Source organism: Ovis canadensis, chromosome 13 (assembly GCF_042477335.2).
Source record: "Ovis canadensis isolate MfBH-ARS-UI-01 breed Bighorn chromosome 13, ARS-UI_OviCan_v2, whole genome shotgun sequence".
NCBI lineage: Eukaryota > Metazoa > Chordata > Mammalia > Artiodactyla > Bovidae > Ovis > Ovis canadensis.
Genome location: NC_091257.1, coordinates 81,083,553 through 81,099,199, shown reverse-complemented (window position 1 = coordinate 81,099,199; position 15,647 = coordinate 81,083,553). Strand labels below are relative to the sequence as shown.

General features: G+C 49.7%; 1 protein-coding gene across 5 annotated transcripts in view; it reads left to right on the top strand.

Moving 5' to 3' along the window:
• The window catches only part of SLA2 (Src like adaptor 2), a 28,453-nt gene that overhangs the window by 5,034 nt on the left and 7,772 nt on the right, over window positions 1-15,647 (top strand). For all 5 annotated transcript variants that reach the window (XM_069548490.1, XM_069548489.1, XM_069548493.1 and 2 more), the window contains exons 3-5: window positions 3,090-3,189; window positions 3,551-3,637; window positions 5,792-5,895. In XM_069548490.1, the coding sequence (XP_069404591.1) occupies window positions 3,090-3,189; window positions 3,551-3,637; window positions 5,792-5,895 (291 nt within the window). The remainder of the gene's footprint in view (window positions 1-3,089; window positions 3,190-3,550; window positions 3,638-5,791; window positions 5,896-15,647) is intronic.

Sequence of the window (15,647 nt, the reverse complement as noted above, 5' to 3'; positions counted from 1 at the left end):
CCATGAAGCTGAGCAAACTCCAGGGAGGACAAAGAGGCCTGGTGTGCTGCAGTCTACAGTGTTGCAAAGAGTTGGACACAATTTAATGACTGAACAACAACTGACTTGAATGTTAATCTCCTCTAAGGAAACAGCAGCATGGCAGCGTCCAGACTACTATTTGACCCAATATCTGAGTACTGTGGGCTAGCCACTCTGACACACAAAAGTAACCATCACAGATAACAAAATTACTCTAAACCATCAGCACTTTTAGGAGGAAGGACACAGCCACACAGTTAAACAGAAGTGGGAGCATGCAGAGCCACAGTCTGGATGTCTGTGTTCGGCAGGTGTTGCCCCCAATCTGAAAAGTCCTCTACACTGGCGGGGGCGTCCTTTCCACTCCTCTGCCCCCATCCCCAATATCCTTTCTTTCTTTCTTTTGTTTTTTATTATTTGTATTCTTTTTTGGCCACACCGCAGAGCATGCAGGATCATCGTTCCCCGACCACAGATCAAACTCATGCCCCCTGCAGTAGAAGTCAGTAGTCCTAACCACTGGACCCCCAGGGAAGGCCCAGTATCCTCCCTTCTTTAATACCAGCCTCCCCCAGTTCCCAGATCCAGGTGTTATTGACACCTGGACGCTGCAGACAGCTGGTGGGCAGGCAGCTGCCTCCTCTTTGCCACTCACTGTGCACCCAGAGTCTGGGGCCCTGCAGGAAGAGATCTGGAAACCACATAGACCTCCACCTTATTTCCTCTGAATCAAGCCACAGGCAGTGCCCCCAAAGCAGCTCTGACTCACGGCAAGGCAGCTGAGAGGGGTGACCCCCAGCAGGTGTCCTGGGGCCCTCCCTGCCTGTGGGAACAGAGGGGAAGTGGGTACCCCCCTCTCCCAGGGTCTCCAGGGGAAGGACGGGCCACAGCTGTGAACAAGGCAGGCATAGCCCCTGAGACAGGAGCTAAAGCAACCATCAGTCACAATTGTGTTAGATTTTGGTGACAGTTTTAAGGGTCTCTGATTCAGAGTGTGGGCTGAGGGGCTCGTCAGGGAGGGGACATTTCATCTAATCCAAGGAGTGAAGGATGAAGATGACTCAGCCACTGGAGGGGACCCATCAGGGGGCAGCCTGTGCAACTCAGTGGCTCCTGGGGATGCAAAGCCAGGGCTCCAGAAGGGAGAGGGGCCCTTCTGGCCACCTGCTTCCATTCTTGTCACAGGACACCCTCCCCAGACTTACTCGCACCGTGTATTTGAGCATCAGGCATTCCCCTGACCCGTGGGATGGCCAAGCCCCAGGGTCTGAGGACTCTAGTCTGGGGTCAACAAGGGGATCTCCATGTGGGTCTGGGAGAATATGCATGAACCAGTCCATTTCCGGAATCTCAGTCTCACTCTGTCCATGTCCTGGAGGCCCTCAGCCCCCATAAAGAGTCCAGCACTGTGTCTGCCCTGCCCCATCCCCTGGGTCCTTGTCTGTCCTCTTCTCTCTCTGCCTCGCTTCCTAGGGCCCCAGCTCTGTCTAGAGGGCCTCACAGAGGCCTCTCAGGCCCTGAGGAGCATCTATGAGTTACATAAACCTTTCTTTCTGGCCCCGACTGCTTCTCATAGCTTGATGCAGAGGCCCCTACTGAGACGGGATGAGGAAGAAGGGGAGGGGGCCACTGGGGTATGGGTGAAGGGTGCTCAGTAGGATGGGATTTTTCAGTAAAAGTGGGCCTGGACAGGCATCAGGAGGTCTAGTTAGATGGGACAGGCTGGTGCCCAGTGGGATGAGGGGATGAAAATCCTGTGCTAAAGATAGCTGTTTGCCTTCTGCTCTCCAACTTCAAGATTAGGCCTCAAGGCCCCTGTGTTCTCAGGACCAGTCCTGGTGGGGTAGGGTAGGTGTGGGGGTGGCTTGGCATCCTCTGTCTCTGTGACTCCCTCTTTGAACGTCAGCCTCCCAGGCAGTCTGGGCCTTTCAGAGATGTGCTGTGCAGGCCAGTCCACCCTCCCTGGGCCCAGGAGCAGTGCCCCATGGGTGGGGAAGGACTCCCAGCAGAGCACCCTGCGGAGCCTCAGTTGCTTTGCTGTGTCATGGGGCTGAATAGAGACAATGCATACAGCAGGTGTTCAGCAAGATATGGCAGGTGTGTGACTCGGACACTTGGCAGAGCCATGCGCTCCTGCTGGGCTCCTGCTCTGGGCCAGGCCTGTCACAGCGGGTCTGGGACTGCACTTCTTCCGAGCGGGCAGTGCAGACTTACCCCTGTTGCTCAGGACAAAAGTCACGGGAGAACCACTCTGCCTACGTGCAGGCAGCCCAGAGTTACAGCGCCCGTCCAGATGGGTGATGTCCTGGGCCCCTCCAGGAGCCCTCACCCTCTCGTGTCCCCCTCCCAGCCCCTCAAAGCTGGTCCATCTGGTAACCACCTCATCAGTGCCTTTCAGAAGCTGAGCTCAGAAATCCAGGCTAATACCTGCTTAGAACTGTCAGTTTTAAGTTTGCTGAGCAGCAGAATCCTCTATCAAAATCTCCTGTGATGATCTGTGTAAAAATGGGGTTGTAGGGACTTCCCTGGTGGTCCAGTGGTTAAGAATCTGCCTGCCAGTGAGGGGGACACGGGTTCTATCCCAGGTCCGGGAACTAAGATCCCACATGCTACAGGGCAACTAAGCCTATGCGCCTCGGCCACTGAGCCCACGCACTCTGGAGCCCATATTCCACCCACCGCAGCAAGAAGCCCACGCACCGCAACTAGCTAGAGAGTAGCCCCTACTTGCTGCAACTCGAGAAAGCCTGTGCACAACGACACAGAACCCATGCGCTGCAATGAAGACCCCGCAGCAAAGACCCTGCACAGTCAAAAAACAAAAAGGGGTTGTCGTCAGGAGCCCCACTCCCTTTGCCACACCAGTCCTCTCCCTGAGGGGCCCCAGGAGATGTCTGGGCACCCTGGGGCTCTACATAGCCCCATGGAAAAGCATCAGACCCCGGCACCCTCTGGGAGCCCACCAGACGTGCCGCCCCGGGTGCCTGTGGGAGGACTGATTGAGGAACCCAGCCTCCACCGGAACTCACGTCTGGCCCGAGGGTGACCACCTCTGTCCCTCCCTTCAGAGAGGAGCCGGGCCAAGGCCGTGGCCCTGGGCAGTTTCCCAGTGGGCGAGCAGGCAGAGCTGTCGCTGAGACTGGGCGAGCCGTTGACCATCGTCTCAGAGTAAGTCCTTCCGAGGGCACTGGGTGGGATGCTCTGTCCCTTCCCCCAATCCCTGAAGATGCACTCAGTGGGGAGGGGCTCCTTCCAGGAGAAAAGAGCATGGCCTTTGGTGCTGAGCTCACATAGGCGGGGTGTCTACAGCTTGACACTCCTGCTGGGAGAAGCAGTGGGGAGGGGCCCTGAATTAGACCACCTGCTGCCCAGGAGGTACCTGGACCGGCTGGTGCAAGGAAACCTGGGACACTCAGGTGGGACAGCTGGCCACAGGACCCAGCCTGGAGGGTCCCTGTGAATCCCCCAGGAGCACTTCCCAGGGCTTGGCCCTTCTGAGAAGGGGCCCCCCTCGTCCTTCTCTCTCCAGGGATGGAGACTGGTGGACGGTGCTGTCGGACGTCTCGGGCAGAGAGTACAGCATACCCAGCATCCACGTGGCCAGAATCTCCCATGGGTGAGTCCCCACCCCAGGCCCTGCCTCAGGGGGCTTCCTGCTGTCTCCTCCCACAAGTGTGGTTCTGTACACCCAGTCTTATCTGAGCAGAGCTGGCGTCAGCGGCCAGTCAGGCCAGGACCCTGTCCTCCAGAGGAGCTGACAACTGACTCTCTCAGGTCAGCCTGTAAGGCTTGGGAGCCCAGGGGAGAGGGCTCGCGAAGGCCTCATGGAGATGTGGTGCCTGGTCCTTAGAGGGTGGCCAAGAATTTGGTGAGGAGGGCACGGCAACCCACTCCAGTATACTTGCCTGGAGGATCCCACGGACAGAGGAGCCTGGCAGGCTGCAGTCCATGGGGTCACAAAGAGTCGGACACGACTGAAGGGACTAACACACACGCACACACAAGAATCTGGTGGTGGAGAATAACTGAGCATCAGTGTGCCCAGGGAGCCTCCTTGGCTGGCCTTTCCAAGAGGCATTTACTTGGGAGGGCTGGACTTGGGCACACATGGTCTCTTACAAAGTATGAGCCATCTCTCACCAAGAGTAAAGGACAGATTGACTCCAGAGCAAATTCTGTGTCGAGAGAGAAAGGCAGTGAATACCCTGGAGCAAGGAACGCGTCACTGTGTGCGCTGTGACGGCCGCTCTTCAGTTCTGAGGCAAACTCCAAACTCAGGGACGGCCTTACTTTCTGAAGCTCATGGGATGCCTGGCTCTGATCCTGAGAAATGAGAACCCCTCATAGAATCAGTTCACACTGAGGCGGGGTGAAACCCACGTGGCCTGCGTGTCTCTCTGTGGCCTAGGCCTGCTGGGCAGAGTTTTGTGTCCATAGCTGACACTGAAGTTTAAACTGAGGAAACACTGACTACCTCTAAGAGTCAGTCTCCTTTCTGGCCATGACTTCATTTATAGCCTCTTTATGAAGGGATGTGTTTTATTTCCTATAAAGTTAGGCTAAGTTTGCTGCTGGCACCAAGAGAATCACAGCTTCTTATTTACTTGGGATCAGCTCAACCCTGACTCTGGCTTAGACTGTGGAATTTCACAGAATGACAGCCATTTCCATCAGACTGGCTTCTGGAGGCTTTGCTTGGTCCCCCCAGCCTGATGCTGGGAAAGATTGAAGGCAAAAAGAGAAGGGGGCGGCAGAGGATGAGATGGTTAGATGGCATCACCAACTCAATGGACATGCATTTGAGCAAACTCTGGAGATAGTGGAGGACAGAGGAGTCTGGTGGGTTACAGTCCATGGGGTCACAAAGAGTTGGACACGACTTAGCCACTAAACAACAGCAACAACCCAGGAATGACTCTGGGGACAGTGTGACGCAGATGGACTAGTACGCCAAAAAATTCCTGCAAAACTTCCTTGAACTTTCCATGGCAATGAAGTCCCTCGTGGACATATATGGGTGAGGGATTAAATGAAGAGAGGAAGGAAGATGTGGGCTCAGAATTATCAAGAATCCCAGCATTGGAAGAATGTATGGAGATCCGTGGGCTACGTAATTTTTTTCCTCAAACTTTTAGAATGTCTTGAACATTCTAGTTCCAAACTTTCGACCCACAAATAAGCTCCAATGGAAGTGAGATTTCAGTGATAATGAGTAAATGTTCACCTGCACACTGTTTGACTACATAGGTAAACTTTAAACTTCAAATGGGGGGGAGGTGGGAGCGGGGCTCGGGATGGGGAACACGTGTACACCTGTGGCAGATTCATGTTGATGTGTGGCAAAACCAATACAATGTTGTGAAGTAAAAAGAAAATCATAGTAATGATGAAATAAACTTCAACTAAAATATTCACTAAAGAACAATTCTTAGAGAGGTGAAGGCTTAGAAATGTGAGTGATTGGCGTAGGGGTGCTGGGGGAACTGGGTGGGTGACAGTAGAGAATCTGGGATCACCTAACCTCCCCCCAGACCCTGGCCATTTGGGAATGAGGTCTCCAGTCAGAGGAGACTGGGGCTGACCCCATGAGATTGTCCTCTGAGGGCCCTGGAGCCAGGACCAGGACACAGCGGCGGGGCCTGAGAGACCCCGAGGCCAGCTCTCCATGGGACAGTTGGAATTGTAGGTCCACAGAGGCAGGAGAGGCTCCAGTAGGGTCTTGGCCCACCCACCCCCAGGCTGACCCCCGACCGTCTCTCCCCACCCCCAGGTGGCTGTATGAGGGCCTGAGCCGGGAGAAAGCTGAGGAACTGCTGCTGCTGCCTGGGAACCACGGAGGGGCCTTCCTCATCCGGGAGAGCCAGACCAGGAGAGGTGGGTAAGCTCAGCGCCACCCTGGGCCCGTCCCTGTTGTGCCAAGAGCCAGGTGTGGTGTGCCTCGGGGGTGGCGGTAGGAGGCCAGGAGTGAAGGGCTGGAGACTGGCCCCGGAGCTGGGCGGCCTGACTGACTGGCTGCATGCTGCGGCCTTGAGGCCCACCAGCAGCAGGGAAAGCGGCCTCCGCTGGTGGCTCCAGATGCAGGGGCCCGGGGCTTGATCCCGGTTGGGGAGCCAGTCTCCACATGCCACAGCTAAAGATCCCATGCGCTGCATCTGGGACCCGGTGCAGCCACATAAATAAATGAAAATATTTTTAAAAAAAAAAGAGGCAATGACCTGCATTGCGAAAAGTGGGTGTGAATGCCCACAGAAGGGATCCAGGCTCAGCCAACGCTTTGGCGACCAGGACTTACCACATAGTCAGAGGAGAGCGCAGTCATTCCCTGCCTTGACCAGCAATGGTTTCTCCTCCCCAAGACACAACAGGATCCTGATCTCTTGGCAAAATGTTAACAAGTTGACAAGGTCTCTGTGCTTTCCGTCATTAGCCAGTTGGAGCCAGAGAACCTACCAGGAGTCACCTCATGACCCTCCTCTCTTTGCTGTGCAGATGGGGAAACAGAAGCCCACAGAGGGATAGAGACCTGTCACACTGCACCTCCAAATGGGGCCTCTCCCACCCCAGGTTCAGGGCCTTTGCAAACAAAACACGAAGTCAAGTCTGTCTCTGATACCCTTGCTTACTCTCTGAACTGCAGCCGGGCGTCCCTTATGGCAGGAACGAGAGGAACAGTGTTCACATTTATGTTAGGCCCTTTAATTGCCTTCACACAACCCGGTTGCAGGGGCAGGGATTATACTTTCAATGTTCCCATTTTACAGATGAGGAAACTGAGACTTTTAGAGAAGAGAAATGATTTGCCTAGGGAGACACAGATAATAAGTGCAGAGCTGGCATTCAAACCCAGCTGAGGTTCATCTCACTTCAGACCCCCAAGAGAGGCCCACCTGTGATGATAATGGTGATTCATTGCAACTTCAGGGATGGAAGTTGCCCTCTGCGCTTGCCCTAAACTGAACTATGACGCATCGTCAGGGGCGTACTCAGTGCTCTACTCAAGTCTCCCTCCTGGGGCTCCTTCCAGCACCTCTTTGCCTCTCCTTTCCTTTCTTTGGGAGCCCCCTCCCCACTCTACCTCTCCCCAGCCCCTTCTGCTGGTTTCCAGAAAGTACCAGCATCACCCCCTCACACACACCAGTAGGCTGACCAGGGTCGGGGGCTGGCTCGAGTGCAGTAGCTACAAACAGGAAACCATAGCGGTGCTGTTGGGGGCAGGGGTGCTGCAGACCAGGCCCCAGTGAGCTTGAGAAGCCACAGGAAGTGCTCCAGTGCTCAGCTGCCCCACCCCCACTCCTTCTCTGGCCTGGTTGAACCCCAAGAGCATAGTGACCAGAACTTATTGCCACTCTGCCCCCTTTCTAAGAAGGTACCAGGAGGAACCAGTGGAGAAATAAAGGAGAAAGCAGATAAGAATCCATAGGGTCTTTTTTTTTCCTTCTGGTTTTATTGAGACATAACTGATATCCAGCACTGTATAAGTTTAAGATGTAAAGGGAAAAAAAAACAAAAAAGATGTAAAGGATCCATAAGATCTCTAAGGATCCACAAAACTGTTGGGATTAAGGTTAGATTTGACTCTAAGGTTTCCCACAGCAACGCCAGAAGGGATTAGTACAGAAGGCAGCTCTCATCAAAAAAGAAAGAAAATTGCCAATTCTGCAGGAAAGGTAGCAGTTTCCCAATACTAATTTTTGATCTCTCATCTGGGGCTTCCTTTTGGAGAATGCTTGTCAAGAAAATGGGTCACGACCCATTTGTGGGTCAAGAAATCAGGTTAATTCGGTGGTTATAGACCAGTGGGTCTCAAACCTGGGTGGCCATCAGAATCACCTGGAGAGTTTATTAGACCAAAGACCTGATCCAGGCAGTTCTGATTTGGTAAGTCTGGGGCCTGAGAGTTTGCCTGTCCAAGTTTGCAGTTGATGCTTGCTGCTGCTAGTCTGGGAACCACACTTTAAGACCTAGACCTTAATGGGCTTCCCAGGTGGCTCAGTGGTAAAGAACCCGCCTGCAAATGCAGGAGGTGCAAGAGATGTAGGTTCGATCCCTGGATCAGGAAGATCCTCTGGAGTAGGAGACAGCAACCCACTCCAGTATTCTTGCCTGGAATATCCCATGGACAGAGGAGCATGGTGGGCTACAGTCCAGGGGATCACAAAGAGTCAGACACGACTGATCTAGATACCTTGGCTATGTATTGGAATCATCTGGGGGAGATTTATAAATTACTGATGCCTGCCCTCCACCCCCAGAGTTACTGATTTAATTGGTCAGGGGTGTGGCCTGGGCCCTGGAAGCTATAAAAGCCCCCTACCCCCCCAACCCTGGGTGATTCTGATGTGCAGCCAAGGTTGAGACTCATTAAGCTGGTGAATCTGGACTGGTGAGTGTTTAAAGTGAAATACAGTTGAAACATTAGGGTGCCTCACTGGGGTTGGGGAAAATACTACTTCATCAAACTTTTGTTTTCAATCATTTTAACGGTGTCCTGGGTCACAATGTAAAATTTCATGCTGTGGTTTGTGGTAAAAAAAAAAAGTTTGACACTAAAGCTGTAGGGGCCCAAGTGACGCCATAGGATGGTGGTTCTGAGACCCGAGTGTACAGGAATCGTCAGGGAAACATCTTGCCAGCGTGTTCCTGGGCCCCACCGCAGACCTGCCGAATAGAACTGTGGGGCACAAGGTCAGAAATCTGCTTCCGTCATAAGCTCTCCGGCTGCTTCTCCTGTTCTTTTAAGTTGGAAAACACAGTTCCAGTCTAGGGAACCCAAAATCAAGTAATGAGAGACAGCGTCTTTCATGTTTCATAATGCATCTTGTCGTCTATAACGGTAATTAACTGTTGACTGAGTGGATGAGACCAGGATCAGCTTTTCTTTGGCCCAAGGTGCGGACGTACCTCTGGGAGGGAAATTCTACAGGGGCTTTGAGTCTGTGGATGGACCAAGGAGGAAGTCCTGGGGCACTGAGCTCCCAAGAACACAACTCAGGGCCTGGTGTCGGGCGGGGAAGAGGCCTCTACATCTTCCTGAGAGTCCCTCTGGCGTACCTTGTGTTTTAGGGAGCCATGGCAGGGTCCGAGTCAGGCTGAAAATCTTGGTCTGAGGAGGGGCTCGAAGGGCTTCTGGAGGTCCCAGGACTGTTCCAGAGGTCAGCGCCAGGACCAGACCCCAAGAGCACCACCCTCTTACCTTCCTACTGTCCTACAGTGTGTTGATACTCTATTGAGCATAAGAGATTGATGAGCCGTACACACTTCCTCCCTGAGGGGCTCACCTCTGTCAGCTGATAAGCATCTTCTCTGAGTCAGGCCTGCTAAATTGTGGTTCCTGCCCTCAGGCTCCAGACAATTGAGGGGCCAAGGTGCAGCATCCTCCAGGCTCTTGGCTTCTCTGAGGTCTCAGTGGAAGTTCAGAGCTTTTAGTCTAATCCCTCACACTACTGTGGACCCCTCGCCTCCTCCTGGCATCATCGTCAGAACACCTGGGAAAACACGTGCCTGACCCCACAGGTCACTGCAGGCCAGCCTGTGACATAGGCCAAGCCTGCCTGAGCTTCCTGCAACCCCAGTACCTTGCCTTTTCCCCTATGGGTCTCCCAATGGCCCTGCACCAGACGCAGCTCCCACAGCCTGGCTTCCGGCCCACTGCCTACCAAAATGCTCCATGAACAAACACTCCTTGTTCTTTCCATTGCTGCACCCTTGCACACAAGCCTCCCTCGGCCTGGAGAGCCCCCTCCTCCGTTTTTCCACTTGGCCAACTCCTACTCATCCTTCACAACCCATTGCAATGTCATGTCCCCAGGTTGTTTTCTGCCTTTTGCTCTCAATTTCCATAGCTACCTGAAAAGACCTCTTCTGTAGCCGCAACACATTTATTTCTTAAAACAAAGTCAGGTGTGTGGTCTAAGAGCAGGGGAGCTAAACGTAAGGATGAGGACCATAAAGGAAAATTCTGGCTGAGGCATGTGCCCCACAGAACGTGCCCCAGAGAACGAAGTTCTGATTACTTGTGTCCGGGGCTCACGCAGTGCCAGCTCCTGCTCAACAGATATTTACTGGATAAATGGATGAGTGAATGAGTGCATGTATGTACGTTGAGGGGAAGAGAGAGGGTGAAGAACCGGGGTAGGGTAGACTGCCCCTTCACACCATCTGTGCTCAGCAGTTGGAGTACAAATGGTGGCAAGAACTCCTCGGGTCTGCTTTTGTCACGCCTGTGTGTTCATCACTGAAATTCAGTAATTCACTCAGCAAATATTGCATGGTGACTGTGCCAGCCGCTGTTGTAAGTGGTGGGGATTCAACAACAGAAAAAGCAAAATACCTGCCCACAGTTTGGTTGGCAGCATGAATAGTGAACAAGTAGTCATTAAGCGTCTGATCATGGCAAGTGCTCTGGAGTAGGAAATGGCAACCCACTCCAGTGTTCTTGCCTGGAAAATTCCATGGACAAAGGAGCCTGGCGGGCTGCAGTCCATGGGGTTGCGGAGTCAGACACGTCTGAGCACGCCCAGCAGCCCAGCAAGCGCCACAAAGGAACAATAAAGCAGCAGTTAGGAGGAACCAAGTAAACAGGAGCATCCTCTGTGGGAGGCAGGTGTGTGCCGGGAGCAGATTCAAGGTCACCAAAAGTCAGGTCACACAAGGTGTGGCCAGGGTGAGGGCTTCCGGTTAATTTTAAATGTGACAGGGAGGGTTCTAAGCAGGGGAGTGACATGATCTGATCCCTATACTGGGCAAAGAGAGGATCTGGCAGGGGATGAGGTGAAAGTGGGAAGCCACAGTAAGAAGTGGTTGGTTTCCAGATTTGTTCTGAGCGTAGCCAGTACATTCAGGTTTTTCTGTAGGGCTGGAAGAGAGATTAAGAGAGAATGGAAGCTCTGAGGGATGATGCTGGGGTTAGGAGCTTAGTAATGGGTGAATCGTGCTGCTGTTTTGTGAGATGGGAAGATGGTGGGCAAATAAATTAGAACCATCCCTTGTGAGACTCACCATTGGTTATATGATGGGTGGAGTAGTGTTGAGGGAGAGCTGGGGCTTCTCCCAGGCAGAGAACGAGCTCTGGAGGGTTGTCTGAGTAGGAACTGAGTTGTAAAAGGAAGACTGGTGTTGACTCAGGTGGAAGAGTGTTCCATATAAAGGGGACAATGTGAGCCAAGAGGCAGAGAATGGATCAGGAGTATTGGATGCTTGCTATATGCCAGACCCTGCTGAATGTTTTATCTACTTTACCATCTGAATCCTTGTGGCAATCTTCTGACACAGGGACAATTCTGATCCCCCTTTATAGATGCAGAAACAAATCTGAGAGGTCAAATAATGTCTTAGAGTTAGGTAGGGTTATAGTATGCAGGGGTGTTATAGGGTGTGACTCTATGGGATGTGAACCCAGAAAGTCCAAGTTTAAAAGATGTCCTGAAGCTGAGAGGCAGCAGTAGATATTTGGGACTGGCTGCAGCGTGCAGTGAGGTGGGACGGCAGGGTACCAGGCACACAGAGCGGTCGCAGATGCCTTGGGAGGAGGCCTGTCCCCACATGGGGTTGACAGAGCTTATTATCTCTGAGTCTACCCGTCAGGTTCTCAGTGTGGCTGTGAGGACCCTCCCTGGTTCTGGTAACTGTGGTGACAGTGGCCGAGATGGGGTGGCTGGAGAACCAGGCCCCATAGAGGAACTTGGTCACTTCGTTCAGCTCACTGGTTGGCCTCCAGAGACTATTTTCAGATATGTAGTCCTTTCCCAACCAGAGAACTTTTTCAGGGTGACAACACAGCTCCAGAAGAGAGACTTCTCCTTTTTCAAAAAAAGTTTGGTTACTTTTGGCTGCTCTGGGTCTTCATGGCTGCGAAGACTTTCTGGCACGGTGGTAAGCAGGGGCCACTCTCTGTCACAGTGCTCGGCTTCTCGTCGCAGTGGCTTCTCTCATCTCAGAGCACAGGCTCTAGGTGAGCAGCCCTCGGTGCTTGCAGCACAGGGGCTCAGCAGCTCTGGGGCGTGTGGAATCTTCCCTGACCAGGGGTTGAACCGGTGTCCCCTGCACTGGCAGGCGGACTTTCAGCTGCTGGACCACCAGGGAAGCCCCAGAAGAGATTCTTAAAGATACAAAGTCAAGGTGTCTCCAGAGTGAAATAGAAGACGAAGAAAAGGACGCAGGGACCCTACTCCATACTTCTCAAAGTATACTGACTTCGTAGCCCGTAGCCTTGCTAAATTCGCTTATTAGTTCTAGTAGCTTTTTTGTAGGTTCCTTAGGATTTTCTACATATATGATCCCACATTATCTATAAATACTTTAATTATTTTCTAGCTCATAGAACTTTTGTTTTTTTTTTCTTGATTGCACTTGCTACGACCTCTAGTATATAACAAGTAAAGTTGTAAGAACATTCTTGCTCTGTTCTTAATCTTAGAAGGAAAAGTTTAGTCTTTCCCATTAAGTATGATTTTACTTATAGATTTTTCACAGATCCTCTAGGTCAGGTTACAAGGACGTACCCTTCTGTGATAGCAGTAGAGTTCCCCAATAATGTCTAGGTCCCAATTCCTGAAACCAGTGAGTATGAATTACCTTACACTGCAAGAGAGAGTTTGTTGATGTGACTAAGGGTTTTGAGATGGGGAGATTATGGTGGATTATCCAGATGAGCCCAATGAAATCACAAGGGTCTTTACAAGAGGGAGGCAAGAGGGTAGGAATAAAGATGGAATAAGGGGCCATGAACTAAGGAATGCCGGTGGCTTCTAGAAACTGAAAAGCCAAACAAAGGGGTTCTCCTCTAGAGGCTGCAGAAGACATACAGGCTTGCTGATACCTTGATTTTTGTTTAGTGAAACCCATTTCAGATTTTTGACCCCCAGCATTGTAAAATAATCCACCCTTGTTGTTTTAAACCTCTAAATATATGGTAACTTGTTACAGCAGCCACAGGAAACTATTACACCCCCTATCTGTAGTTTTAGTTTTTAAAAAATCATAATTGAACTGTGTCAAATTATTTTTCTACATTTCTCCAGGTGATCGTTTCCCTCCCACTCCCTTTATTCTACTGATATAGTGAGTTAACAATGATGTTCAATTTTTAAATCAACTTGTATTCCTGGGATAAAGTCAATTTAGTCATATTGTGTTATCGTTTTTATGTATTGCTGGGTACAGTTTGCTAACAGTGTGTTAAGGATTTTTTTGTCTATATATATGTGTATATGTATATATATATGTTATGTTGCTATAGTTTTCTCATAACGTTTTTGTCTGGTTTTTATAGCAAGTTAATTGGTGATCTCATAAAATGAGTAGGAAAATGCTGCCTTCTCTATTTTAAGAGAATTTGTATAAACTTGAAATTATTTCTTATTAAATGTTTGATAGGACTCACAAGTGAAGCCATCTGGGCCCAGAGTCGTCTTTGCAGCAAGTTTTAAAATTATGAATTCAACTTCTGCAAATAGATATAGGTCTATGCAAATTTTCTATTTCTTGCATCAGTGTTGGTAATTTGTGTCATTTAAGGATTTGTCCATTTCATCCAAGCTGTAGAATTTATTGGCATAGAGTTGTTCATGCCCTTACCCTTTTAATGTGTGTAGGATCTATTCTGTGGTGATGTCCCCTCTTCCTGATGTTGGCAATGTGTGTGTGTGGTTTTTTCCTTTTTTTCTTGATCAGTCTAGCTCGAGTTTTATCAATTTTATCAATCTTTTCGAAGAATCAGCATTTGATTTTTCTCTATTGTTTCCTATTTTTTATTTCTGCTTTATTTCCTTCTATAAAAATCTACTTTTTCCAGCTTTTTAAGGTAGAAACTTTATTTTATGCCTTTCTTTTCTTCAAATGTGAGGTTTAAAGCTACAAGTGTACTTTTAAGTCCTGATTTAGCTGAGCTTACAAATTTTTCTTTGGTTAAAAATATTTTCTAGTTTTGCTTGTAATTTCCTCAATCTCTGGGTTATTTCCAAGTATCTGGGAATTTTCCACATATGTTTTTGTTATTAATTTATAACTTAATTGTTGTAGTCAGAAAACATACCTTTAATTATTTCAGTACTTTTAAGTTTGTTTTTATGGCCCAGTCTACAGTCTGCCTTGAATATTCCAGTGTGCACTTGTTGGGTCCAGTGTTTATTAATTAAGCCAAATGGGCTGATTGCATTGTTCAACTATTCTATTTCCCTACTGATTTTCTATCCTATCAAGTACTGAGCGAGGAGTGTTGAAATCTCCAGTTATGATTATGGACATCTCTTTCTTCTGTTAATACTCTCGGCTTTGCTTCTGTATCTTTAATCTCTGTGATTGAGTGCATGCAAATGCAGGACATCCTCTTATCTCTGATAATATTGTTGGTCCGGAATTCTACTTTTCTGATATCAATATAATCACTCCAGCCGCCCTATGATTAATGTTTGCATGATACATATTTTTCATCTTTTACTTTTAGCCTATGTTTTAATAGTCAAAATGTGTTTATCAAGTAGTTGTATTGTTTTTTAAATATATATTTATTTATTTGGCTACATGGAGTCTTAGTTGTGGCATGTGGGATCTGGTTCCCCGACCAGGAATCGAACCCAGGCCCCCTACATTAGGAGCTCAGAGTCTTAGCCTCTGGACCACCAAGGAAGTCCCAAGTAGTTGTATTTTTAAAATACAGTTTGAAAAATCTCTGCCTTTTAATGGAGGATTTAGACCACTTCCTCCAAGTAAAAGCTTCCTAAAACCAAGCAGTGCCTGTGGTTTGGGAAATTCCCTCCTGCATATGTTGGCATTCCACAGGGAAAGGTTAAGTGACAGGGCCACTGCCTCTTCTTCCAGGTTCTCTGTGCCAGTCTTCTCATCTGTAAAGTGGGGATAATTGTACCTACCTTATAGGGTGGTTATGAGAATTATATCCCATATAAAAGGTGCATAGTAAGCACTCAATAAATGAAAGCTACAGATAGCTTTAGATCCTTCAGTTCAGTTCAGTCGCTCAGTTGTGTCCGACTGTTTGTGACCCCATGAATTGCAGCACGCCAGGCCTCCCTGTCCATCACCAACTCCCGGAGTTCACTCAGACTCACGTCCATCGAGTCCGTGATGCCATCCAGCCATCTCATCCTCGGTCGTCCCCTTCTCCTCCTGCCCCCAATACCTCCCAGCATCAGAGTCTTTTCCAGTGAGTCAACTCTTCGATCAGGTGGCCAAAGTACTGGAGTTTCAGCTTTAGCATCATTCCTTCCAAAGAAATCCCAGGGCTGATCTCCTTCAGAATGGACTGGTTGGATCTCCTTGCAGTCCAAGGGACTCTCAAGAGTCTTCTCCAACACCACAGTTCAAAAGCATCAATTCTTCAGCGCTCAGCCTTCTTCACAGTCCAACTCTCACATCCATACATGAGCACTGGAAAAACCATAGCCTTGACTAGACGGACCTTAGTCGGCAAAGTAATGTCTCTGCTTTTGAATATGCTATCTAGGTTGGTCATAACTTCTCTTCCAAGGAGTAAGCATCTTTTAATTTCATGGCTGCAATCACCATCTGCAGTGATTTTTGAGCCCCCAAAAATAATGTCTGACACTGTTTCCCCATCTATTTGCCATGAAGTGTTTGGACCGGATGCCATGATCTTCGTTTTCTGAATG